Raw genomic sequence first — 26,163 nt, 5'->3', positions numbered from 1 at the left:
ACATTCTAGATAAACAATCTACACATTGAATGGTCACTTGCTCAACGCATATGATTGCTTTTGCCACTAAGTAATTATTTAGAGGAATAATGGTACATGAACTTTCACACATGCATATACGTATATAATAGAGAACAGAAATCAAAGACATGATTACAGAGAGTACATCAAAGTGAAGACATTAATATTTGATAATACATATACTGACAATATAGAGAAAAACCCTGTCAATTGCCTTGCATCAGTGAAAAGCTGGATATCTAGAAACTTCATACTCTAAAACTCTGATAAGACTGAAGTTATGGTTCTTGGTCCAGTGAGACATCTGCATCCATTTGACCAGCTAACACTTAGCCTAGGCTCGTGTGCCATACATCACACTGACAAAGTGAGGAACCTTTGTCCTACGTTGTCCTTTGACCTCCACATTATAGATATTACTAGGACTGCTTTCTTCCACTTGCGAAATATAGCGAAGATTTGTCCCATCCTGTCTACGACTGATAGACAGACTAATTCATGCGTTTGTTTCTTCTAAATTGGACTACTGCAATGTTCTATTTTCTGGTTTACTGCAGTCCAGCATTAGGGCTCTCTAACTGGTTCAAAATGCTGCTGACAGACTTGACAGGAAGCAGAAAGTTTGACCACATTATACCCATTTTGTCATCCCTTCACTGGCTTCCTGTCCCTGTGAGATCAGATTTTAAGGTTCTGCTACTAACCTATAAAACTGTTCATCGACTGGCACCTCCTTACTTAGCTGACCTAATTAAACCCTACGTACTGGTCCGGGCTCCCCACTTTGTGTCCCCTCGGGTGAATAAAAAGTCTGCGGGTCACAGAGCTTTCTCTTATCGTGCCCATTTTGTGGAATGATCTTCCTGCATCAATAAAACACTCAGATTCTGTAGAGACGTTCAAGCCCAGACTTAAGACACACTTATTTTCCCTTTCGTATGGCTAGCATACTGGCATAGTATGTTACTATGCATTTTACCATTTAAAATTCATTTTACTAGTAAACAGAGTGGCCCGCGGCCTCAACTTTGTCTAAAGTCAGGGTCTTTTACTGAAGCTTGGGGCTAGTGGCTGGCGATCACCTCAGTATTTTTTCTTTTTTTCTTGCTGATTCATGCTGACAAATGATTGATGTCCGATTCTGTTTTTTCTCTCGGTTTAAAGTGCAGCTCCATCCAGAAATGAGAGTGTTGTCTTCTGCAACCCTCCCGTCCTGTGCAGCAGCAAAATCATCGGAGGGAGTTTTTCCTTACCACTGTCGCCTGTGTGCTTGCTCTGGGGGTTGGTAAGGTTAGACCTTACTTGGTCACTTTGTCGTGATTTGATGCTATATAAATGAAATAAATTGAAGATGGCTAACCTTCACTTATTTTAAGAGGTTAAAAACCTCATTGTTTCATTCTGTTATGTTTTTGTTTGTTTGTTTTTTTTTTTTAGTGGCGGGGCTGACAGAATCAGAGTAGAGTGGCACATCTCTGTAAAACCACCTCATTTATATGTCATGTCTCTCATATATTCTGTAAAAGCTAGTGGGAAAGAAACACTTCTAAAGGCCCTGTCACACCTTTACGATTTAGCCAGCGTATGCTGACTGTATTAAAAAATGCTGGCATAAATCCAATAAGGGTAATTTTTTTATAAGTTAAGAACAAGCTGACGCACATTGAAGCTCGCTGATGTATGTCCGGATAAGCTAAGCTCCTCAAAAAATTTTGGGCATGCTGAAATTTTCAAGGCATGCCAGCGTGTGACTCACACGTCCCGCACATGCTGGACATAAGTTGTAAGTTATCTGATTGTTGGCAGACGTTTCTTGTAATTTACTCATCCGTCCATTAATGCTGGACACTGATTGACTATTTCATTCATACACTGAAAAAATGTAAAGTCTGATCTGTTCATTTCAGTCCAATTCACCATCACAGATGGGCATGAATCCACATAAAGCTCCTAATTTTTGAAAATGACCTGGGAAAATCCTTTAATTCGTGGCTACAAATGTAGCATTTTAAAGCAAGTCCCTCTGTGTTTTTTCTGCTGCAGGTGCATTTCTCACGTTGCACTCAGATCACACAAAAGCGCTGTGATGATTCAAACTTTTAAAGCTCCGTCGGTGTGGTGTGATCATCAGATGACCTGATCGCAGGGTTTGCCTTTTAGAATAAATAGTTGTGTGCCTTAAGGGCACCAAAATCTGAAAAGTTTGGTGCCCCTCAGAAAAGTTCGGTACCAAACCTACCGCTACGCAGCATAGCGGCAAAGCAACTAGGGGGGTCTGGGGGCATGCCCCCCACAAAATTTTGATATAAAAGGATGCAAATTGTGCATTCTGGTGATATCTGGGGGAGATTTGGGGTGAAATTATGGAAGAACAAAAAACGAAAGAGATCCGCACAGCCAGTTAGCTCCCAAACAAGCCTTTAATAACACACCAAAGGTGACGTTTCGGGTATCGCCCTTCATCAGACAGGATGAAATTATGGAAGGGAATTTTTGTGTTTTTGGAGTAATATTTTCTGAAATTTCGAAATTTTCTAACCTCGTCAGAAGCTGAGATGACCCCATGCCAATATGCACAGGCAGATTGGCATGGGGTCATCTCAGCTGCCGATGTTTTATTAAACATCCAGCCCATTAACACTCATGGCTGCCATGAGTGTTGATTATACTTGTTGTGATTACAGAAAATCTATTAGCAGTCATCATGGTCATCTGCCATTCTCTGCAGCACTTCAAGGTGTTCTTCCTCAGAATCAGAATTAAGCTCAGAATCTAAGGCAGCTCTTCCCTCAAAAACTCTGTCATAATTGTGTTTATAAACCAGTCACCATTTGCTTTTATTATACATCTGTGTAGTTAATAAATAAAATAATCTTCACGGATGATTTGCTCGCGCGCGCACGTAGAGAAATATAAAAAACTCTCCGCTGGCTGCTGTTCGCTCTTCCCTCAAAAACGCTCCATTTGATCTGTGTATAATAAAACGCGGCATTACAAACAGAGGAGAAGAACATTTTTTGATGACGTTTTGTGTATGTGTCGGTCTCAGAAAGTCAAATTCTGCGCAAATTTTGTCCAAATTTGATAGATTTCTGTACAGTTATGAAATAAAAAAGGTGGATTCCAGTCGGGAATGCAAGTCTAAAGAGTTGTGTGCCCGCCCCCAAAGTAGGGTGCCACGGGTTCCCGGGTAACCGCTAAAATCGAACCCTGCCAGGGTGATCATGCCTGATTAATGCGCTGTTTAAACATTTAAAACTGCCGTGGCTGCTGGTGATCACCACACTGATAGATCACACAGCACTTCATTCAGATCACACCCGATCGCAGTCGACTGCCGCTTTAAAGGTTTAAATCATCACAGCATTTCATTATTCAGGTCTATGATGACCTGATCAGTGGAGCTGAAAGCTTTCAACTCCGCTGATCAGGAAGCAGCCGGCGCATTAAAAGTTTAAAAAGAGAGCACGGCAGCGTTTTCCACAGCCAGTCGACTTGTCAGCATTCTGTACACAATGAAAATGGTCCACCAAGATAAAAAATGAAAATAAAAAAATAATGTTTTATTACTTTGTTTCTGACATACACCACACGGTGCAGTACCGACAGAACCACTAGGTTGAAATGGGGCTGTTGGCAGACGCTGGGTAATTGTCAAGGTGTGACAGCTGCATTAATTAGACGTACAACAGCGTGTGCCACAGTTTTTAAAACAGCCGGCATACGCAGGCTAAATTGTCAAGGTGTGACAGGGCCTTAAAACTGTAAACGCTGTTTTTGGAACCTAATAACACCTCTGGAGTGCTTTACTAGACATTTTGGACGACAGTATGCATGTTAACTTTAGCTCTTGTCAAAAGCTCATAAACGTAAATACTGTTTATGACTGATTGAGAGGCACTTCATTGAACATGTAAGACAACAGGATCATATCATATTTTATATATATATATATATATATATATATATATATATATATATATATATATATATATATATATATTGCACGCAGGGGGGAAGCTTGGCAGGAATGGCTGCATAAGTTGCGCACAGAGGGTGAAGCTTGGCCTGCCTTCTCTTCTCCCGTGGCTTTGAAGCTTCACTGCCAGCAAAGTTCAGCAGAGTCAGGCAGAATGAATAAAAACTAGCAATGCAGGTATATACTGATTAAAAAAAACAAAAAACCTAAAAAGATTTTTCACCAGACTGGTGTAGCATTCCGTACAATTGCGGAGGCATGGTGTACAGTAGCACAGTGGTGTGTAGACTTACATACAACAGAGGAGTGTTGTGTAGACTTGCGTAGAGCACTGCATCCAGTGCTCTACGCAAATCTATACAACAAGCTCTACGCCAAAAGCTCTACTACGCCGAAAGTCCGCAAAAAAAAAATTAAACGTTTAAATTTTGTGTCCATTTCACAGACCCCTTTCCTTCTCTCAGCATATTGCCATGTAGGGCTGCATTTATTTATTTAACTAGGTTAGTCGCACTGAGAATGAAATCTCTTTTACAAGGGAGACTTGGACAATTTTTAAGTTTCCAATCCACCTATCCTGCATAAACTCAGCATAGAGCTGCATAAGCTCGGCGTAGTCGGTACGCCGCATTATGCAACTCTACATTGGCCCGGTGTGAAAGGGGGTTAAATGGTTAGCCCCTGCAACCATTAAAAGCTCATCAACAGGAACATCAAACATGGGGCTATGGATCCTTGTGACCATTAGAAGACAGGCTAAGATCAAAGTCAAAATTTCAAGTTTAATGAGATACATTGTTGTTGTATCAATGTTACTTTTTAAAAATACTGTACCTGAAAAGAGAAATAAATGGAAAAGTAACTCAATATGTTAAAGTGAAAAAAAAAAACAAACAAAAAAAAAAAAACAAAGAAATCTTTTTCCATATGTAATTAACTCCTCTGTAATCTGAGGACCATCTTCACAAAACTTCACTGAATTTGAATGATCATTCTCTCTCTCTCTCTCTCTCACACACACACGAGTGAGTAAATAACATTCTGACGTATGTTATTTTTGAACTCACTCAATGAGACGCGTGTTGAGCTCTCCCGTTTCATTGATGTCAAACCAGCCGATGTCCTGCCGCATGATGCAGTGGAAGAACAGCTTCCGGATGCGTTTCACCTGCCGGCCAGCTGCAAGTGTCCAGAAGGCCACCTGCATGTAGGCTGCTACCAGAACAACAGCCCCCATGATGGAGTAGTAGATGGCATATCTGGATAAACAGAATCAAAGTAACGACCCAAAACTTGATCTGTTGATAGAAAACTAGACCATGGCGACAATCTGCACATTTGTAATCTCCTTTTAAAATCGTTTCTTCTGAAGCAATTTTAATCAAAGAACCAAAGGAAAAAGTGTTCTAAATTCTCACTCATGTCAGCTGAGCTACAAGATAGAACACTGTAAATTGCAATTTGAGATTTTCTTTAGAGAAAACACAGACTGAAGTAATTATATTTTCAATCAATGGATTACCTGCTTCTTGGCAATTTAAGAGTCAATTTAGACTCATTTTTCTCATAATGTGAAAGAAAAAATAAAACCACCTTTATTTTGGGAACAATAAAAAAACTGAAGGTATAATGAACATAACTGCTGACATGGAAGGAGCAAATGCTGAACAGGGTCAGAAAAGTACAATTGCTAATTATTTTATCTTTAAATGGTGTAGTCCCTTTCAAAGTTTACTGTGTGGTGAAATCTACCGGTAGTTATTACAAAGCACCTTTATTCTGTGGAATGTCACAATATACAAATTATAATTTTGTTGCTGGAAAAGTATTTTTCAGGATTCCATGGCAAACATCATGTGTTTGTTCCCTAAGATCTTGTACATGACTTGAAGAAGGAAGAGTATGTGCAAAGTTCAAAGATCATGGTGCCTTTGATGAGAAAAGGAAACAGAATTTCTGACTTAAAACCAGCAACAATCTCTCTCTCCACACTGGCTCATTTTGGCAAACCATATAAATATGTAACTGTAACAAACAGTACTGACAATGGACTATTCAGCAGACATCTAGCAAACCGTTTGTGTTAAATACGAGGTCTGTCAATAAAGTATAGGTCATTTTTATTTTTTTCAAAAACTATATGGATTTCATTCATATGTTTTTACGTCAGACATGCTTGAACCCTCGTGCGCATGCGTGAGTTTTTCCACGCCTGTCGGTGACGTCATTCGCCTGTGAGCACTCCTTGTGGGAGGAGTCGTCCAGCCCCTCGTCAGAATTCCTTTGTCTGAGAAGTTGCTGAGAGACTGGCGCTTTGTTTGATCAAAATTTTTTCTAAACCTGTGAGACACATCGAAGTGGACACGGTTCGAACCATTAAGCTGGTTTTCGGTGAAAATTTTAACGGCTGATGAGAGATTTTGAGGTGATACTGCGTCCCGACGCGCGGACCCGTCCGCACGTCTTTCATTAAAAAAATCTGATTTAATAGTGGAATATCTGGATAAAATGCTGAAATCACAGTATCACCTCAAAATCTCTCATCAGCCGTTAAAATTTTCACCGAAAACCAGCTTAATTTTTCGAACCGTGTCCACTTCGATGTGTCTCACAGGTTTAGAAAAAATTTTGATCAAACAAAGCACCAGTCTCTCAGCAACTTCTCAGACAAAGGAATTCCGACGAGGGGCTGGACGACTCCTCCCACAAGGAGTGCTCACAGGCGAATGACGTCACCGACAGGCGTGGAAAACTCACGCATGCGCACGAGGGTTCAAGCATGTCTGACGTAAAAACATATGAATGAAATCCATATAGTTTTTGAAAAAAATAAAAAAGGACCTATACTTTATTGACAGCCCTCGTATGTCCAGATTTTATCTTGAGTTCTTTCCAACATAGAGCAAGCAAGTTAGAAGGAGCTAGTCTGCCAATATGTAGACCTGGGTTTGAATCCCACTCACCACTACCTGTCTGCATCCTTGGGCAAGACACTTAACCTGCATTGTCCAGACAGTCCACCCAGCTGTCATGAATGCTGGCCTTGGCTGGAGAAGTAATCGGCATCAGATTGGTGTCCTGTGCAGGGGGAGCTGTAGGCTCTCCACATCATGCTGCAGACTACGGAGATGAGCAGTGGTACCAACAGGCTTCAGAGCCTATCTATATTATAATGGCCAAATGGCCTCTGTGTGCGTGCGTATGGCTTCAACCACACAAAAACCGGGGAGAGTTGACATTTGCCGCTTGGTATGCTTATGTATTTGGGGTCAAGAATGATGCCACTGTCTGTTTAATTAAAAGTAAAAGTAACTGCTTACAGCAGATTGCAGAAAGAACTAGCTGTGTGTGCGTGCAATTTTGATCACGCACAAACTGTGGAGAGCTAACATTTGCCGTTTGATATGCTTATGTATGGTCAAGAATGAATGGCGCCAAAGGTGAATGTTGATAGGATTAATATTTTTTTTAGAGAGGCTATACACACACACGAGGTCTGTTAGAAAAGTATCGGACCTTTTTATTTTTTTCAAAAACCTGATGGATTTGAATCACGTGTGCTTGCATGAGCAAACCTTGAACCTTTGTGCGCATGCGTGAATTTTTTCACGCCTGTTGATTGCGTCATTTGCTTGTAAGCAGCGTTTGTGTGAGGATGGGTGTTGTCTTTGCGGAAAAAAATTGCGGAAGAGGTGAGCATGTCACAACATGTCCTGTGAGACTTTAACACGGTGGCGCTTTTGTTCTGCCATCAGCTTCGTGCCCAAGCCATCGGCATGAATTCTGCTGCAACTCTTTTCATGGCCAAATCTTCTGTCACAGTGGAATGTGCCGAAAAAGTGCTGATGTCCACCTCTTCCGCAATTTCTCAGATAGTCACACGACAGTCCCACATCACCACAGCGTTCACTTTGGAAATGATCTGGTCATTTCAGCATGTTGATGGCCGACCGGAGCATGGCTCGCTCTCCACCGTTGTGCGGACTTCTTTAAACCGGTTGTAAGTAAGTCCCTTCGGCTGCTCCCTTGTTTTGTACTCGGGGTCGCCACAGCAAATCCAAGGTGGATCTGCATGTTGAATTGGCACAAATGTTACGCCGGATGCCCTTCCTGACGCAACTCCACACTGCATGAAGAAATGTGGTAGGGGTGGGATTCGAACCGGGAACCTACCGCACTGAAACCAAGTGCATTAACCACTTGTGATGCCCATAGGATCGTCACCGAAAGCCGTCTGAATAATCCAAATGGTTTCCACGTGGCTGTCACCCAGTTTCTGGCAAAATCTGATGCAGTCACGCTGCTCCAGTCGTTCCGCCATTTTCTTTGCAAAGAAAAAACACCGAGAGACTACACCCATCCTCACACAAAGGCTGCTTACAAGCAAATGACGCAATCGATTGTGTGTGTGTGTGTGTGTGTGAGATTTTATTTAGTAAGTTCAATGTAAGTACATAATATTGTAAATGCGTTAAAAATACATGGATGAGAAGAAAGTAAAAATACATTTCCATTGTGGTCCATTTAAAAATCAAATGACAAATAGAAGTAAAGAATACCTACCTATTTTAGCTAAAAATAGCTACATATTTTATATACACTACTCAATCTAGAGCCGTCTTTTGCACGATGTGCTAGTATAGGACTTACTTTTCTTCTTTACTGCATCTTAAAAATGCCACAAAAAAAGTAAAATTTAAATGAAAAGTCAGCGATGTAAACCACTAAATGTTTAGTGTTTTACAACGCTGTCTTTTCTTTCAATTTAACTTTTTTTTTTTTTAAAGCATTTTAGTCACAACTGAAGGTAAGTACATTTCTTGGGTTCCATGATGCCAACACAAGTGTAACATGCAGAGTCATGACATTTAACCCTGCAACAGAATGTGTCAAGTCCTCATTTTAACCCACATGGGTCAAAATCCTTAACAGTTTCCACAAACTGCAAATTTTGATTAGATTGGCAATATGACTGTATATCCTTATTTGAATACAAAGCAACAAAATTAGTGGTGCTGAAGAAAGACCTTTTGTGACTTAAAAGGTAAAATATAGTAATAAATAAATAAAATAAATCAACCGTTATAGGCTAACATGAACAAAAACCTTTATCGCTCCTAATATTGGCAAAACAGCATTTTATAGATAAAATATTTTCATTAAAAAAAAAAAAAATCAACTCGCTCTGTGTATACTGCCAGAATCATGTCTTACGTTGTCATCTCTTCTTCTAAGGTGTTGAGAAAGCTGCCATCTAAAGAACACACAGGAACATGAGAGATTAAAATTTTATGATTATTTTTGTAGCATTTGTGCCATATATGTGACTGAAGACTCACTTGGCCAACTGATGTTCAAGGGGATGAAGCGGGCCGGGGAGGTTGAGGGGGTCGGGAGGGTGCTGGCACTGTTGACGAAGCTGTCCGTCATGTCTCCGAATACGATACACATGAGTGGAAGCACTACACCATTAGCCATTGCCATCACTGTCCCAGAGATGATCAACACAACATCCAAATAATCTGCAAACTGGAACTACAAAACACACAACACAGCAAACTGAGGGACAAAGACTGAAAAAAGGATTCTGCTGCAGACAGAAAACAGGAAGAAGTCAGTGTTTGATGTAGGTCTGATGTCTTGTTTTTAAATCTTTATATCAAGTTCTCATGAATGGGACAGAAACCCCCCCCCCCCCCCAAAAAAAAAAAGTTTGGAACACGTTGTGTATTATCACAGTGGGGGACAGGTGGAGTCCACTGAGGCAAACACTGGGAGGATGTGCTGGGCTCCCATCCTCTCTCAACACTTCCTCCCCACAAAGACACACAATATTGTTACATTTGAAAGCTCAAACCACACAATTCCAGTTTCACTTCAGCCTTTACCAGCAACCCTCAGGAAGACTCAAGAAACACTTCACTGTTGCCACTATAATAACATTGATTTTGTTTGTTTCCTCACAGACACTACGACACTCTGGAGGGGAACATTTACAGTGGGGTAAAAAAGTATTTAAGTTCTCCTACTTAGAAAGATGAGAGGTCTGTCATTTTCAACATAGGTACACTTCAACTATGAGAGACAAGATGAGAAAAAAAATTCCAGGAAATCACATTGTAAGATTTTTAAAGAATTTATTTGTAAATTATGGTGGAAAATAAGTATTTGGTCACCCACAAACAAGCAAGATTTCTGGCTCTCACAGACCTGTAACTTCTTCTTTAAGAAGCTCTTCTGTCCTCCACCTGTTACCTGTATTAATGGCATCTGTTGGAACTCGTTATCTGTATAAAAAACACCTGTCCACAGCCTCAAACAGTCAGACTCCAAAATCAACCACGGCCAAGACCAAAGCGCTGTCGAAGGACACCAGGAAGAAAATTGTAGATGTGCACCAGGCTGGGAAGAGTGAATCTACAATAGTCAAGCAGGTTGGTGTGAATAATTCAACTGTGGGAGCAATTGCAAGAAAATGGAAAACATACAAGACCATTGATAATCTCCCTCAATCTGGGGCTCCACGCAAGATGTCATCCTGTGGGGTCAAAATGATCATGAAAACGGTGAGCAAAAATCCCAGAACTACGCGGAGGGACCTGATGAAGGACCTGCAGAGAGCTGGGACCAAAGTAACAAAGGCTACACACTACGCAGAGAGGGACTCAAATCCTGCAGTGCCATGCGTGTCCCCCTGCTTAAGCCAGTACATGTCCAGGCCCATCTGAAGTTTGCCAGAGAGCATATGGATGATCCAGAAGAGGATTGAGAGAATATCATGTGGTCAGATGAAACCAAAACTGAACTTTTAGGTTAAAAATCAACTTGTCATGTTTGGAGGAAGAAGAATTCTGAGTTGCATTCCAAGAATACCATACCTACTGTGAAGCATGGGGGTGGAAACATCATGCTTTGGGGCTGTTTTTCTGCAAAGGGGACAGGACAAATGATAGGTGTTAAGGGATGAATGAATGCGGCCATTTATCATGAGATTTTAAAGGCAAAACCTCCTTCCATCAATGAGAGCATTGAAGATGCAACATGGCTGGGTCTTCCAGCATGACAGTGATCCCAAACGCACCACTCTGGCAACAAAGGAGTGGCTCCGTAAAAAGCATTTCAAGGTCCTGCAGTGGCCTAGCCAGTCTCCAGACCTCAACCCCATAGAAAATTTGTGAAGGGAGTTGAAAGTCCATGTTGCCCAGCGACAGCCCCAAAACATCACTGCTCTAGAGGAGATCTGCATGGAGGAATGGGCCAAAATACCAGCTACAGTATGTGCAAACCTGGTGAAGACTTACAGGACACATTTGACCTCTCTCATTGCCAACAAAGATTATGTTACAAAGTATTGAGTTGAATTTTTGTTATTGACCAAATACTTATTTTCCACCATAGCAGGGGTGGTGGCAAGTGGTTAATGCTGTTGTGTGGGCCGCCAGAAGAGGAGGTACTGCTGGCCCACCACCAGAGGGCACCCTGCCTGAAGTGCGGGCTTCAGGCACGAGAGGGCGCTGCCGCCTCCAGGAACTGCCGAGGTGACAGCTGTCACCCATCAACCATGACAGCTGTCACTGATCATCTACATTATACCAGGAATAAAAGCAGGAAGACACCTCCACCACATCGCCGAGATATCAACTTCATTGAGAGGTAATATCCTCAGCCGTATGTGTGGTACAATATATTCTGTATATTGTGAGTGTTTGCAGGAGTACCGGTACCTCTGTCGGTGGAAGCTGAGTGAGTGCTGGACGGCACTCTTTTCCCCTGAGGAATCACTGCGGTACTCTGCAAGATATTGAGTGAGAGGTAGAGGTGGAATTCCCACCATAATTGTTACTGGGTGTACACACACACCCACACTTGACTGTCTTTGCTTTCCGCCAGCAGTACCAGATCCGACACGCCGAGACGGTGGCCACCTGGGGACTTCGGGACTTGGCGGCTCCAGTATCCCTCGGGTTCGGTGGCGGTGGAAATCGTGTGGTTCCGGTTCGTCTCCAGACGGGCGTCTCCTATCGTCGAGCCTGCCCACACGACACCTTTATTGATTGACTTGTATTCATTCTGTAATCTGCTGTGTTTGGTTGTGGCATTCACAACAGTAGTGTTCTAATTTAACTCCTTCTATTGTCCGTTCATTTACGCCCCCTGTTGTGGGTCCGTGTCACTACACTTTCCCAACAGGATATCTCGGCTAGCGTCATGGACTCCGAGGGGCGTCACCCGGCTGCTGAACGACCAATGGAAGAGCAGGGAGCGCAGGCGTCTGCAAGAGGCGTGATTGGTGAGCTACAGCACATTCTCACCGCCTTTACGGCTCGGTTGGATCAAATGACCGAGCAAAACATCCTCCTGAACCGCAGGGTGGAGGCTCTCTCCGCGCAGGTGGCGGCGAGCGCTCAGGGCGCTGCTGCAGCTCCTCCTCCTGCCGACCCTGTGCAGGATATGAATGTTCCAGTGGTGGTTCAACAACCCCTCCCACCATCCCCTGAAGCATACATAAGCCCTCCTGAGCCGTACGGAGGTTGTGTGGAGACGTGCGCGGACTTTCTCATGCAGTGTTCGCTCGTCTTCGCACAACGTCCCGTCAGACGCTAGCAAAATAGCTTATGTGATTACTCTGCTTCGGGGAGAGGCACGCGCTTGGGCTATGGCGCTTTGGGAGCAAAATTCACGGCTCCTTCACACATACACTGGGTTTGTGAGGGAGTTCAGAACAGTGTTTGATCACCCTAACAGGGGAGAGACCGCTTCAATTGTGCTGCTGTCGATGAGACAGGGACGCCTGAGCGCAGCCGCTTATGCAGTCGACTTCCGCATCGCGGCTGCGAGATTCGGCTGGAATAACGCTGCGCTCCGCGCCGCCTTCGTAAACGGACTGTCATCGGTCCTGAAGGAGCACCTGGTGGCCAAGGATGAACCGCGGGAATTAGATGGGCTTATCGATCTTGTTATACGGTTAGACAATCGGTTGGAAGAACACCGTCGGGAACGAGACGAAGGGCGTGGCCGGGCGCGCGCCGTCCCTCTTCCTTCCGGGTCCGAAAAAGGTCCGCCCTTCCCACGCTCCCTGGCCTCTACGTCCCGTGGGGCAACAGCTCCCCCTGCTGATGAAGCTATGGACACGAGCAGGGCCACATTCAGACCACCGAATAGACAGAGGAGGCTTCCCCGCGGGGCGTGTTTTGTTTGTGGCTCAATGGAGCACCGCCCGTTCGGCCTTGTTGAGGGCCCGGACGAGGGCAAAAGCCCATGCAGACCGTCGACGGTCCCCGGCCCCCGCATACCAGCCCGGGCAGGAGGTATGGCTTTCAACCAAGGACATACCACTCCAGGTCGAGTCGCCGAAGTTGAAAGACCGCTACATCGGACCATTCACCATCCTTAAGGTCCTCAGTCCTACCGCAGTGAGGCTCCGACTCCCGGCCTCACTGCGGATCCATCCGGTCTTCCATGTCTCCAGGGTAAAACCATATTACACCTCACCCTCTGTGCACCCGGTTCGGCGCCGCCTCCTGCCCGTATTATCGATGGGGAGCCGGCTTGGACAGTACGCCGGCTCTTGGACGTCCATCGAATGGGCCGGGGCTTCCAATATTTGGTGGACTGGTGTATAATAAAAATGTTATTGTGCTGTTTTGCACCTGTCTTAAAGTAACCCTGAGAATGTACTTGTTATTCAACTTTGTTTTAGCATGCTGGGGTCAGTCTGAACTGGGAGTGAAGAGCTGGATGTACTTGTTACACTGATTATTCAACTTTGTTTTAGCATGCTGGGGTCAGTCTGAACTGGGAGTGAAGAGCTGGAGGTACTTGTTATTATTCACAACTTTGTTTTTGTTGCTATTGTGTTGCTATTGACGACTGCGCTGAAGAGATGTTTTTGCAAGAGGAAATACCTTTTTGATGCGTGTTGATTAAAGAAATTATGTGCGCCAGGGAGTTTGAAATGGCCACTCACCCTCCCTTTGCGCACACACTAGAAAAGAGGAGGCAGAGCCATGCTCCGATAGAGTCTGCTGTGGGTTTCGTACGAACGCCCAGCCGGTTGACAAGCGCACTCTGCCGAAGGTGTTGGCTCTCCACCTTAAAGGCATCACGGTAAGAGAGAAAGAGATGTTTCATGCGCTGCAACCACTTGTGCTTGATGTAACTGCTTTTGTGGGGAATAAATATACGCCTGTTTGTTCTAGCAAAGTGCAGTCTGTGTGATCATTTCTGTGTGCCGATCTGACCGAACCTTGTTTCAAAACAACTGGGAAGGGTATGGACCCGAAGAACGCTCCTGGGTGAAGAGGAGCTTCATCCTGGACCCGGCCCTCCTGGCCGATTTCTACCATCGCCACCCGAACAAGCCTGGTCGGGCGCCAGGAGGCACCCGTTGAGGGGGGGGTCCTCTTGTGTGGGCCGCCAGAAGAGGAGGTACTGCTGGCCCACCACCAGAGGGCGCCCTGCCTGAAGTGCGGGCTTCAGGCACGAGAGGGCGCTGCCGCCTCCAGGAACTGCCGAGGTGACAGCTGTCACCCATCAACCATGACAGCTGTCACTGATCATCTACATTACACCAGGAATAAAAGCAGGAAGACACATCGCCGAGATATCAACTTCATTGAGAGGTAATATCCTCAGCTGTTTGTGTGGTACAATATATTCTGTATATTGTGAGTGTTTGCAGGAGTACCGCTACCTCTGTCGGTGAGTGAGCTGAGTGAGTGCTGGACGGCACTCTTTTCCCCTGAGGAATCACTGCGGTACTCTGCAAGATATTGAGTGAGAGGTGGAGGTGGAATTCCCACCATAATTGTTACTGGGTGTACACACACCCACACTTGACTGTCTTTGCTTTCCGCCAGCAGTACCAGATCCGACACGCCAAGCCGGTGGCCACCTGGGGACTTCGGGACTTGGCGGCTCCAGTATTTACGCCCCCTGTTGTGGGTCCGTGTCACTACACTTTCCCAACAAATACGCTTGGTTTCAGTTCGGAAGGTTCTGGGTTCAAATCCCACCCCTGCCACATTTCTCCATGTAATGTGGAGTTGCGTCAGGAAGGGCATCCTGCGTAAAACCTGTGCCAAATCAACGTGCAGATCCACCTTGGATTTGCTGTGGTGACCCCGAGTGCAAACAAGGGAGCAGCCGAAGGGACTTACTTTTACTTATTTTCCACCATAATTTCCAAATAAATTCTTTAAAAAAATCCTACAATGTGATTTCCTGGATTTTTTCCCCTTATTTTGTCTCTCACCGTTGAAGTGTACCTATGTTGAAAATTATAGACATCTCTCATTTTTCTAAGTAGGAGAACTTGCACAATCAGGGACTGACTAAATACTTTTTTGCCCCACTGTATATTTGTAATGGCATAAAATATAGATAACATATTCTGGACTGAAAGAAAGTCAGGCCCTGTGGCCAATCAGGTCAGGACAACAGTTTAACTCTCATGCCATAGAAACATGTTCTGCAGTGGTTCTGGGGGACTAACAGGGCAGTGCAGTCTCATTTGAACCCCTGCATGATAGTGCAAGATTTGACCACTTATGGGGACAGCCTCCTGTTGCACAATACAAACACAGCATAACGTTTGTTTTTGGCTGCACTCACTGAAGCGGTCGCAAAAGAGCAGTTTTTTGGTTCCCAGTGGAGAAGGGAAGACAAGGCAAATGGGAGAGGTCCGTAAGTGTTAGCCTATACAGCTGAGCTCTCTCGCCTGCACAACCTCCTTGACATGTTTGAGCTCCCGGTCATAAACCGCAACATGTCCACTTTCCACCGCATCATCACTTTTTCTTTGCATTATCACTTTGTTTGCTGCGTAATTTGCCCAAAATCTCAGACAGAGTTGTCCTCATTTAGAATAATTGTGTCATATTTTAGCCCTTTAGCGTCCACCCTCAAACGAGATTGCACTGCCCAATTAGTAAGTTCTTTTGGCTTCTTCCTTTTTCCACTTGGAGTCACCACAGCAGATCTGACATGGATATGCATGTTGATCTGGCACAACTTTTATGCCACATGCCTTTCCTGACACAAGCCAACACTACATGGAGAATAGGCCAGGATGGTTCTGAACCAGGAACATTCTGCAGGACTGAATAATCAGGGAATAACCCTGTTGTGTGATGATTTGCGGACGTTCATGCTGGTTATACAGTCGCAAATATCTGTTTTATTGGCTCCACTAACGAGTAGCCGGTAAAGCTCAATTTGCGACCATATAACCAGCATGAACGTCAGCAAAGCAGACACAAGGGGGTTACTCCCATTCTAATCCAATTCCATTGTTTGCGTGGTTTATTTTTCTGTAGGTAATTCGGTCGGCGAGGCTTACCATGAGGCGTTGCTCCAACAGCGGTCAGGGCGCTGAAAATCCAACAACTGTGAAATGCTAATTCTGTATCAGAATTCATATTTATACTTTCATATGGTAGCTTAAATTCACCCATTTCAGCAGCAGTACGCGACTTTCTCTCGCTCTCAGCTAACAGCCGTAACAGCTAGCAGCGCGCACGGCCGGGTGTTCTGTCGAATTACGAGTCTCTTCGCATAAGTAGACAGTTTCACGTCCCGACAATAATGCACATGCACACAGCACAGGAATGACATCTCGTCAGATCACCGGTCAGGGGGTGCGGAGTAATACATCCAAATGTGAAATGGTCTCATATTTTGCCACAGTTACCCCGATATTATACGGTCTGAAATCTCTCACGATTAACCAATCAGATTTGCAGAAAAAAAATGTAATTGGATTAGAATCGCACATATATTACATCAGAATCTGAGGGAAAAATATTTTTTTTAACAAGAAGCACTGAGGTGTATAATAGCTGACCAAGACACTGAGGTAAAGCAATCAGTGAAATGGAACACGTTATCTACAGTAGTTCATGGTTGAAGATAAAACTGCAACTGTACCAAGACATTTGTTAGTGCATCCAGGCAGCTGCTGGGTACAAAAATCTAAGCAATCAATTCAATTCCATTTGATTTCACTTATATAGCGCCAAATCACAAAGCTGCCTCAAGGCATAATGACGATAATGTTGAGCACGAAACCTCAAGCAGACCAGACTCAGTGGGATGATCCACTGCTTAGGCCATTCTAACAGTTACAAGGTTTTTAAAAAGCTGAAGAAACAGGAAACAGAAAACCAGAGTAACATCAAAAACAAAGTCCATTATTGAGATGACTATGCAAGCAATTGTGCCGCCGTCAGGGGGTCACCCAGCACGTGCTGGATTATCATCTCCTCCACATAAGGTACCCACAGAGTAAATACGATCTATCCATTGTAACCAAATACCAGTGAAATTTAGCCAGAAGCCCACATTTATCCTACGCTCATCCATCCATTTATTTTCTACACAAGCTTACTCCAGTTAAGGGTCACAGGAGGGTGCAGTGCATGTATGAACTTTTCATCATTCATTACTACTGGGATATAGTAGTTTCCTAAATTAATATGTAAATTTATGTAAAGACTTTCTCCACAACATAATCAGTTAATTTACTTCTGCCGGGCTCCTTATACTGTTAATGTGAAATGTCTACACTGACGCACTGTCAATGTCCCACGCAATAGTATGTCCATAGTAGCAAGACATTAAAATGGACAAAGATTTGGAATTCTACACACACACACACACACACACACACACACACACACACACACACACACACACACACACACACACACACACACACACACACACACACACACACACACACACACACACACACACACACTTTCAAACAAATCACTTCTGAGTTCTAATTGAGTCTTCAACCATGTCCATTTACATAACTGTTGCAACCTGGGCATGGTCTCTGTATCTGGGAATTGTAGGTTGTTCTCCACCCCACAGGTAATCCTTTTATGGGGGTTGATGGTGGGATCAGAACTGCAGCCACCATAAAAAAAGGACACCTCACTAAAGGTAAACATCAACAAAGTAAGCTTCTTGTTTCCATTCTCAGTGGGAGCAACTCTGCAGCTGCCTTCCATCAGAGGGTAAAGCTTTGAAAGGGATGTGGGAACGCCATTTGGAGCCTCATCTCTAGGCAAGAACAAACCACAAAAGAACAACAAGGGTCTTATCTTAGGAGCATGGGGCGGTGCTGAGGTGTCATCCGTTGCAACACTCGTGTCCAAACCTGAGGGGACTTGTGGCTGTGGTCACATGGAACATCCTTTCCTTTATCTTGGATGACCATCTTCCACCGCTGTCCATGAAGCTTAGAAAACTCCACATTGCAGTCGCACATTACATAATCAGGTGTACCAACTTACATAATAAAAATGTGACTGCTTTTTAAAAATGATCCTTGACAGTTTTGATGCTGGATAGTATTTCGTACAGTAGCTTGTACTACCAAAAACTGAGTTGAGATCTTTTGCCAAACCAATTTTATGAAATTTTACATCTCTATTTTCAGATGAAATCTGAAAATTTTTTGTAGCAACTGACACAAGTATCTTTATCAGATACTGTGAACTCTCCAGAGACGATATTACCATTTTCCTTTTAATATTGACAAATTATGCCATAGGGGTCCTTTTGATTCCTCTCACAATGTTGTTGACGGATAAATTTTGAAATGCGTGGTGTCCGTAAACAATAGCGGCTTATGAAGCAGGTATGGCACCACATTCATGTGTTAATTACTTTGTTCAAATTTACTGTATTATTTCTGAGAATGCAGCCGGTCTGTTCTGTGTAAGCCTGATTCCGTGAGATCTCAGAAACTAAGCAGTGCAACATCTGGTTAGTACTTGGATGGGAGACCTCTTTGGAACACCAGCGGCTGTGTGTGTGTTTCTCCAGGTGACACTGGAGTTGCGCCAGGAAGGGCATCCAGCGTAAAATTTGTGCCAATTACCAATGTGGACCTGGCTGTATCCACTGTGGCGACCCCGTCCCGAGACGGGAGCAGCCAAAATGACAACATACACACACTTTTCTGAGAATAAGTTGGTGGAAAATTAAACAGGAGTTCTGAGCACGTAATGTTAAACTTCATGGATACACATTAGCAGCGATAACTACCTCAAGGTCAAAATACTCCACTTGGAGATATTTTACAACTATAAAGAATTATTGTTTTTTTGTATTCATTGTCCATTGCACATAGATGTTTGGAATAGGTTTTTGTGATTATATTACTAAATTTAATTGATATATACCACCATTGAGCACATGTAGTGTCCATCGACAAAGAAATACAGCTCAAATTCCAAGATCCATAGGAAAAAAAAATCCTTGCACACTGATATTTTAGGAAATGGGCACACTAAGCAGCAAGAAAATATGGTGTTACATGGATATATTGCAGTCTAAAAAAAAATGGCCTCTGTGCAACATCGATGGACACCTGATTGTGGTGGTGGTGGGGTGACTGGTTATGTTGTTTGTGGTGGAATGACCTGGAAGTAGCCAGATTTCTGTGGGTGAATACGCCTACTCATTATTCAAAACAGTTGTCCACAACACTTGCCTGTTTGTTTTATCAGTAATCAACAGATCACTGATTTCTGGCTGTATCCCTCACTGATTTAAACAGGCTCTTATTACTTCTGCCAAGGATGTAATAAAATCATTGCCGTTTATTTATTTGTATGTCTGTTAGGAGGATTACGTCAAAACGACTGCACGGATTTTGACAAAATTTTCGCCACAGATAGATATTAGGCCATGGCAGACTTCAGAAATCACTGATTGCTCTTGTTTCTTCGTGCTATTGAGAATAAAAATGCTCTGGGAAGGCTAGATCACAGCAAGACCATGGAAAGCAATAACAGGCATGACAATCTTGCCGAACTGCTCAGATGCAGATATTCCTCCAGATCTAATTAGTTGTTCTCTGCTGGAAGGCCTACAGTTTTCATATATTCACAGAAATCTGTTGAAAGTATTTTGCCTTGTCCTAATTTCAAACCAAAAGCAGACAAATAAACAAGATAGAAAACAATCACCTTTGCAGCAATCCGAAGAAAATGTTTTGATGAGAGACAAATGCTAAAGTGTATTGATTATATAAATAATGAAACAAACAAAGAAATCAGTTCTCGCTATTGGTCTGGATAAACCACATACCGTTATTGTTCTGGCACTTCCAGTAACACTAATATCACACACCAGTTATTTGACTATTCCAACCATAAACTATTGTTACATTTAAATATTTCATTTGGCAGACAGTTTTATCCAAAATTACAGAAAAACAAAAAAAGATTTTCTCTCCTGAGCCTTCATGTGGGAACCAACCGGCCCGAACTGAGAACTGTGACACGAAGACATGTTGATGCAGATTTTAGATCAAGACAGTTTTTTTGGTTTGTTTGTTATCTTTTTACTCTTGAATATGACCACCATTTCCAGAAGTGCTTCTTGTGTCAGAACAAGGCTGTTGAGGTTAGAGTATAATTCATGTAAAAGTTTTGGAATTTGAACAATACAACCCCTGGCAATAATTATGGAATCACCGGCCTCGGAGGATGTTCATTCAGTAGAAAAAAAAATCAGATCACAGACATGACACAAAACTAAAGTCATTTCAAATGGCAACTTTCTGGCTTTAAGAAACACTGTAAGAAATCAGGAAAAAAAAATGTAACAGTTACTTTTTTAGACCAAGCAGAGGGAAAAAAATATGGAATCACTCAATTCTGAGGAAAAAATTATGGCATCACCCTGTAAATTTTCATCTCCAAAACTAACACCTGCATCAAATCAGATCTTTCTACAAAATTAAACAACTGAATGAACATCCTCCGAGGTCGGTGATTCCATAATTATTGCCAGGGGTTGTGTATATATACACACACACACACACACACACATATATAATTAAAAGCCAAACGGCCTCTGTATACATGTATGCACGCCATGCGCGCGTGTACCTTTGATCAGAGAAAACCTGGGGAGAGCTGACATTTGCCATTTGGTATGCTTATGTATTGTATTTTTGGGTCAAGGATGAACGCCACCAAAACGGAACATTGATAGGACTAATATTTTTGGAGAAACTACAGATATTAGCTAACAACAGTGAACAATGGACGTTAATTACATTTTGGACTAGCACGTCATTCCAGCAGAGGGCGGTAAATCATCTATATATTAAAAGCGAAGTGGCCTGTGTGTACGTGTATGCGTGCATGTACCTTCGAACACGGAGAAACTGGGGAGAGCTTACATTTGCCATTTGGTATGCTTATGTATTTTGGGATTAGGATGAACGCCACCAAAATGGCACAATAGGACCAATATTTTGGGAGAAATTACAGATATTAGGTAACAACAGTGTACAATGGACATTGATAATTAAATTCTGGATTCACACGCCATTCCAAATCATTATAGAAACTTTGCATAATTTCTTACCACTCTTGAAAATGTCAGTTACCTATTTTATAAACACTACCCAATGTAGAGCCCGCAGGGGTGGTGGCCAAGTGGTTAATGCGCTTGGTTTCAGTGCAGAAGGTTCCGGGTTCAAATCCCACCCCTGCCACATTTCTCCATGTCATGTGGAGTTGCGTCAGGAAGGGCATCCGGCGTAAAACCTGTGCCAATTCAACATGCAGATCCACCTTGGATGTGCTGTGGCGACCCCGAGTGCAAACAAGGGAGCAGCCGAAGGGACTCACTCTCACCCAATGTAGAGCCTGTGGATCCCTACAGGCAACACTTATCCTTTTTCAAGGAGCATTTTTGACAGGTGAAGACATAATCCAGATCTGGTCATACAGTGAAACAACTGGACAAATGTATTCATGGCCCCTGTCCACTTCCAAAAAATTAGATCTTATTTAATGAATTTTAAAAAACCCTGATATTTAAAAATAAATATTTATGACATAGGACTGAACAAACTGTACAGGACTTTGTACAGCTATAATCTGTCACCACACTAAAAAGATACTGGAATTTGAAAATGCACGAGCCAGAATGTGAAATAAAATGTCTTTTTTTTTCTTTTTTTTTAGCTACACGTTATGTTGTTTGTGACCGTGTGCGGACTGACCAGTGCAATGGGGCCAACCATCGGTAACTTTGGCTCTTTTTCTTTTTTCTTCTTTCCTTTCTTCTTTGCCTCATCATCATCATCTTTACTTCCACTGAAATTACGAGATAAAGATAATAAAGAAATACAATCATTTTCTAGAGAACGGTGTTAAAGGTTCACACAAATTAATGTAAGAAAACCACTTGAAATTATTTCATCTTACCTTAAATCCCCATTTATTTGGCGTTTGCTCATTTTTATTTCGTCCTTCATATCCATGTCGGTTTGCTGTCAGAGGAGACGGAAAAACAGATTTTAGCATTCTTAGCACACTTTAAAACCAAACTTCTGTCAAATAAAATCCTCAAGTTACGACGCTGATTGGCTCGTTCTGCGGAAGTACCTGACGTCACCCCACCGCGCGCTGTTACGTTAACGCGACAAACTATCAAATGTTTATAAAAAAGAACAGAATGAAAATACAGGCAGCGGTACTGACCCAGGTCTTATCTGTCGCCATTTATCCACAATGCTGTCACCTTGCTGGTCTATTTTTTGCAGATGGTGGGGTAACGAGTCTGGACCAAACGCTTGAGTGTAGAGCGCCTTAATTGAGATCAAGGCACTCTACCCTCTTCAGCACACTAACGCCCCCTAGCGTCTATAGAAAATCACTGCAAAGCATGGACAGTGGCGGAGCTCAGATTATTAGGGTCCAAGCACCAGCGAAGGCAATGGAAGGACCCTATTGTTTTTTTTGGCTGATTATTATTATTATTATTATGTCGTAATAATAATCATAATCTTAGGATACAGTGCCCTCCAAAATACAGTGCCCTCCAAAAGAATTGGAGCACTTGGTATTTCACACATATTATGTTAGAAAGATTAAAAAAGAAAATAGGATTATAAAATCAAACCTTCACTGTGCCTTGTGATAGAATCACTACGATGACGGGTCCAAGATGGCAACCGCATTTCTTGCGCCTCAGCAACCAATGCGGCGTCTACTCCTCTTTATAATGTCTATGTTCGTCTACCGTCGGATGGTGACTTTTTACAACAATGTTGTCCGGTTTGTGGCTTTTTCTCCACTGCGGCTAAGTTGGTTCCACTCCTCCAGCCAATGCAAAGGACTCGGTATCAGGTTATTTGGTCACGTGACTTTTAGTCAGGATTCTTACATTTTCCTGATTGGTTGAGACACGCCGCTCTCTGATTGGCTGCAGCCTTTGTTTACAATGTAGCACTGGTACCACAGTCTCTGGAGGAGTGGAACCAACTTACATTTTCGGCGGTTACGCCACAGCCAATCACAGAGCGTGGCGTGATAGCCAATAGCGGCCAACGTATCAGATGGACCAATCACAGCCATGTTTTCAAATCACGCTACCAGTCTCTTTGTATTAGAGACTGTGGTACAAATGCTACACTGCGGCTGAACCTTTGTGCCATTTCCAGTTTGTGCCACCGTCTACCATAGTGGCGCGAAGCTCGTATTATTATTAGTATTATTATTAGTAGTAGAAGTAGTAGTAGTAGTTGTAGTAGTATAGTACCAGCGGAGGTGGTGGCCACATATTAGTGTGCTTGGTTTCAGTGTGGAAGGTTCATGGTTCAAACCCCACCCCTGCTCCATTTCTCCATGTAATGTATAGTTGCGTCAGGAAGTGCATCCAGTGTAAAATTTCTGCCAATTCCAGGAAAACGGGAAAATCCATCTTTAATCCACTATACCTCCTGGAATTAGAACAAATGAGAGACAGGATTCTAAATTATGTGGCTATAATACTTTCTCATCAATAACACTCTACATGTTTTACTCCTAAGTGTATTTATTCATTTTTTTGTGTTATAAAGCAAGAGTAAAAAAGCAAAATTCAACATTAAAGAAGTTTCTATGATGTGTATTCACCCAAATGCACATTTTAGGAAGAACACATTGCATTTTTAACAAATGTAGTTCCAGGTAATGTCAAAGTAAAATGATACAATCAGAGACATCAGGTGAGATAAGGACTTTGTAACATGTTATGATGTAACAGGGTGAAATTTCTCTCAATGAGTGCTGAGTCACATGTGTGAGAGGTCAGCAGGTAATAAAATCATGGTTTTACATACATTTAATCACAGTTAATTCAGCTACAATAACCAGAGGATCCAACTTTAATTTGTTATGTAAATTTTGTGAAATAAAGTGAAGCTAAAATGAAGAAGCTATATGATAGTTAGCAACTCTCAGTGAAGTACCCATGGAGTGAAAATGAATTGTCCACCATTCAATTTTGATTTTCAGAAGCTCATTAAATTATGACCTTAAAAATCAAAATTGGGAAGAAGTTTATGTCGGCGACGTTAACGTAGCATATAATTCATTTATGAAAATACTGATGAAATCATATAATAAAAACTGTAAATTAATAAAAATTACTAAGAAAAGAGTAAATAAACCATGGCTGACTAAGGGAATAAAAAAATGCTTGTGTAAAGAAACCTATTTATATAGGTGCTTTTTAAAAATGCAAACAAAGGAAACAGAACACAGATACAAAAAATATAAAAATAAACTATTGACAATAATTAGGAAACAAAGAAAAGATTATTATAGTGAACAATTAAATAAGAGTAAAGATAATATAAAGGCAACATGGGGAATTATAAATACTGTGATAAAAGTGATGGCGCGAAATCAACGTTTCCAAATTACTTTGTCAAGGAAAATAAAGAGATATATGACAAAAGAAGTTGCAAATGAGTTTAATGATTATTTTTCAAATGTGGGATCAAGTCTGGTGGGAAATAAACTAATAGTAGAAGATAAATTAAATACACTTGTAAATACGGTCAATAGTATTTTCCTTGACAATGTGGAAAAAGATGATATAAGAAATATTGTAAAAACTGGGTAAGCAAAAGATCAACTGATTATGAAGATTTAGACATGATGACTGTAAAAAGTATAATAGAAACTGTTATTGAACCATTCACTTACATTTGTAATCTGTCTCTGTCAACAGGAATTTTCCCAGACGAAATGAAAATTGCAAAGGTAGTCCCATTATCTAAAAATGGAGACAAACATAATTTTTCAAATTACAGGCCAGTGTCATTGCTTCCACAGTTTTCTAAAATTATGGAAAAAGTTTATGTGACAAGGTTGGACAAATTCATTGAGAAACATCATATTTTAAATAATGCTCAGTATGGATTCAGAACAAAACATTCGACAGCTATGGCAATTATGGAATTAACAGAGAAAATATCAACAACAATAGATAATAAGGGTTATTTTGTAAGTATTTTTATCAACCTGAAAAAAGCTTTTGATGTTATCGACCATTCAAGATTGCTTCACAAGTTACAACAATATGGAATTAGAGGTATTGCACATCAGTGGGTAAAAAGCTACTTAGAAAATATAAAACAGTTTGTTCAGATAAATAATACTAAATCAGAATTGTGTAACATTATTTATGGAGTACCACAAGGGTCGGTACTTGGACCCAAACTGTTTATTTTGTATATCAATGACTTTGTGAATGTATCTAAAGTACTTGGCAGCATATTATTTGCTGATGATACAACGTTATTTTACTCTGGATCAGATATACAGGAAGTAGTACAAGTGATAAATACAGAGTTGGAAAAAGTTAAACATTGGTTTGATATAAACAGATTGTCACTAAATCTTAATAAGACAAATTTCATATTGTTTAATGACAGAGTGGAAAAAATGATGTGTCATTAAAAATAGATGGAATGGACATACAAACGGTAAAAGAAACAAAATTCCTAGGAGTCATGATTGATGAAGATCTTACATGGAAGTCACACATAAATTACACAAAAGGAAAAATAGCGAAAGCCGTTGCTGTTTTGCATACAGTAAAATTTTCATTGAATAGTTATGACTTAACATTGTACAATTCATTGATTGTCCCATATTTAACTTATTGTGTAGAAATCTGGGGATCAACATGTAAAACTTATACACAACCATTATTTATTCTGCAGAAAAGAGCTTTAAAAATGATTAGCAATAGTCGTTTTAGAGATCCATCTAATCCATTATTCATTAAGGTACTTAAATTTCATGATTTAGTTGATTTGAAAATATTACAAACAATGCACCAAGCTAATA

At 41.8% G+C, this 26,163-nt stretch overlaps 1 protein-coding gene across 1 annotated transcript in view; it reads right to left on the bottom strand.

Annotated features, from left to right (window-relative positions):
* Nucleotides 1-22,595, bottom strand: part of abcb4 (ATP-binding cassette, sub-family B (MDR/TAP), member 4) — a 46,141-nt gene extending 23,546 nt beyond the window's left edge. The window contains exons 1-6 of the mRNA XM_034174826.1: nt 22,522-22,595; nt 22,246-22,310; nt 22,041-22,134; nt 9,340-9,535; nt 9,215-9,254; nt 5,068-5,259 (exon numbers count right to left, since the gene is read on the bottom strand). Coding sequence (XP_034030717.1) covers nt 5,068-5,259; nt 9,215-9,254; nt 9,340-9,535; nt 22,041-22,134; nt 22,246-22,310; nt 22,522-22,542 — 608 coding nt within the window. The 5' untranslated portion in view covers nt 22,543-22,595. The remainder of the gene's footprint in view (nt 1-5,067; nt 5,260-9,214; nt 9,255-9,339; nt 9,536-22,040; nt 22,135-22,245; nt 22,311-22,521) is intronic.
* Nucleotides 22,596-26,163: the final 3,568 nt, after the last annotated feature.

The sequence above is a fragment of the Thalassophryne amazonica genome, chromosome 7 (assembly GCF_902500255.1).
Source record: "Thalassophryne amazonica chromosome 7, fThaAma1.1, whole genome shotgun sequence".
In the NCBI taxonomy this organism is placed as follows: Eukaryota; Metazoa; Chordata; class Actinopteri; order Batrachoidiformes; family Batrachoididae; genus Thalassophryne; species Thalassophryne amazonica.
This window is presented reverse-complemented; position numbering and strand designations above follow the sequence as displayed.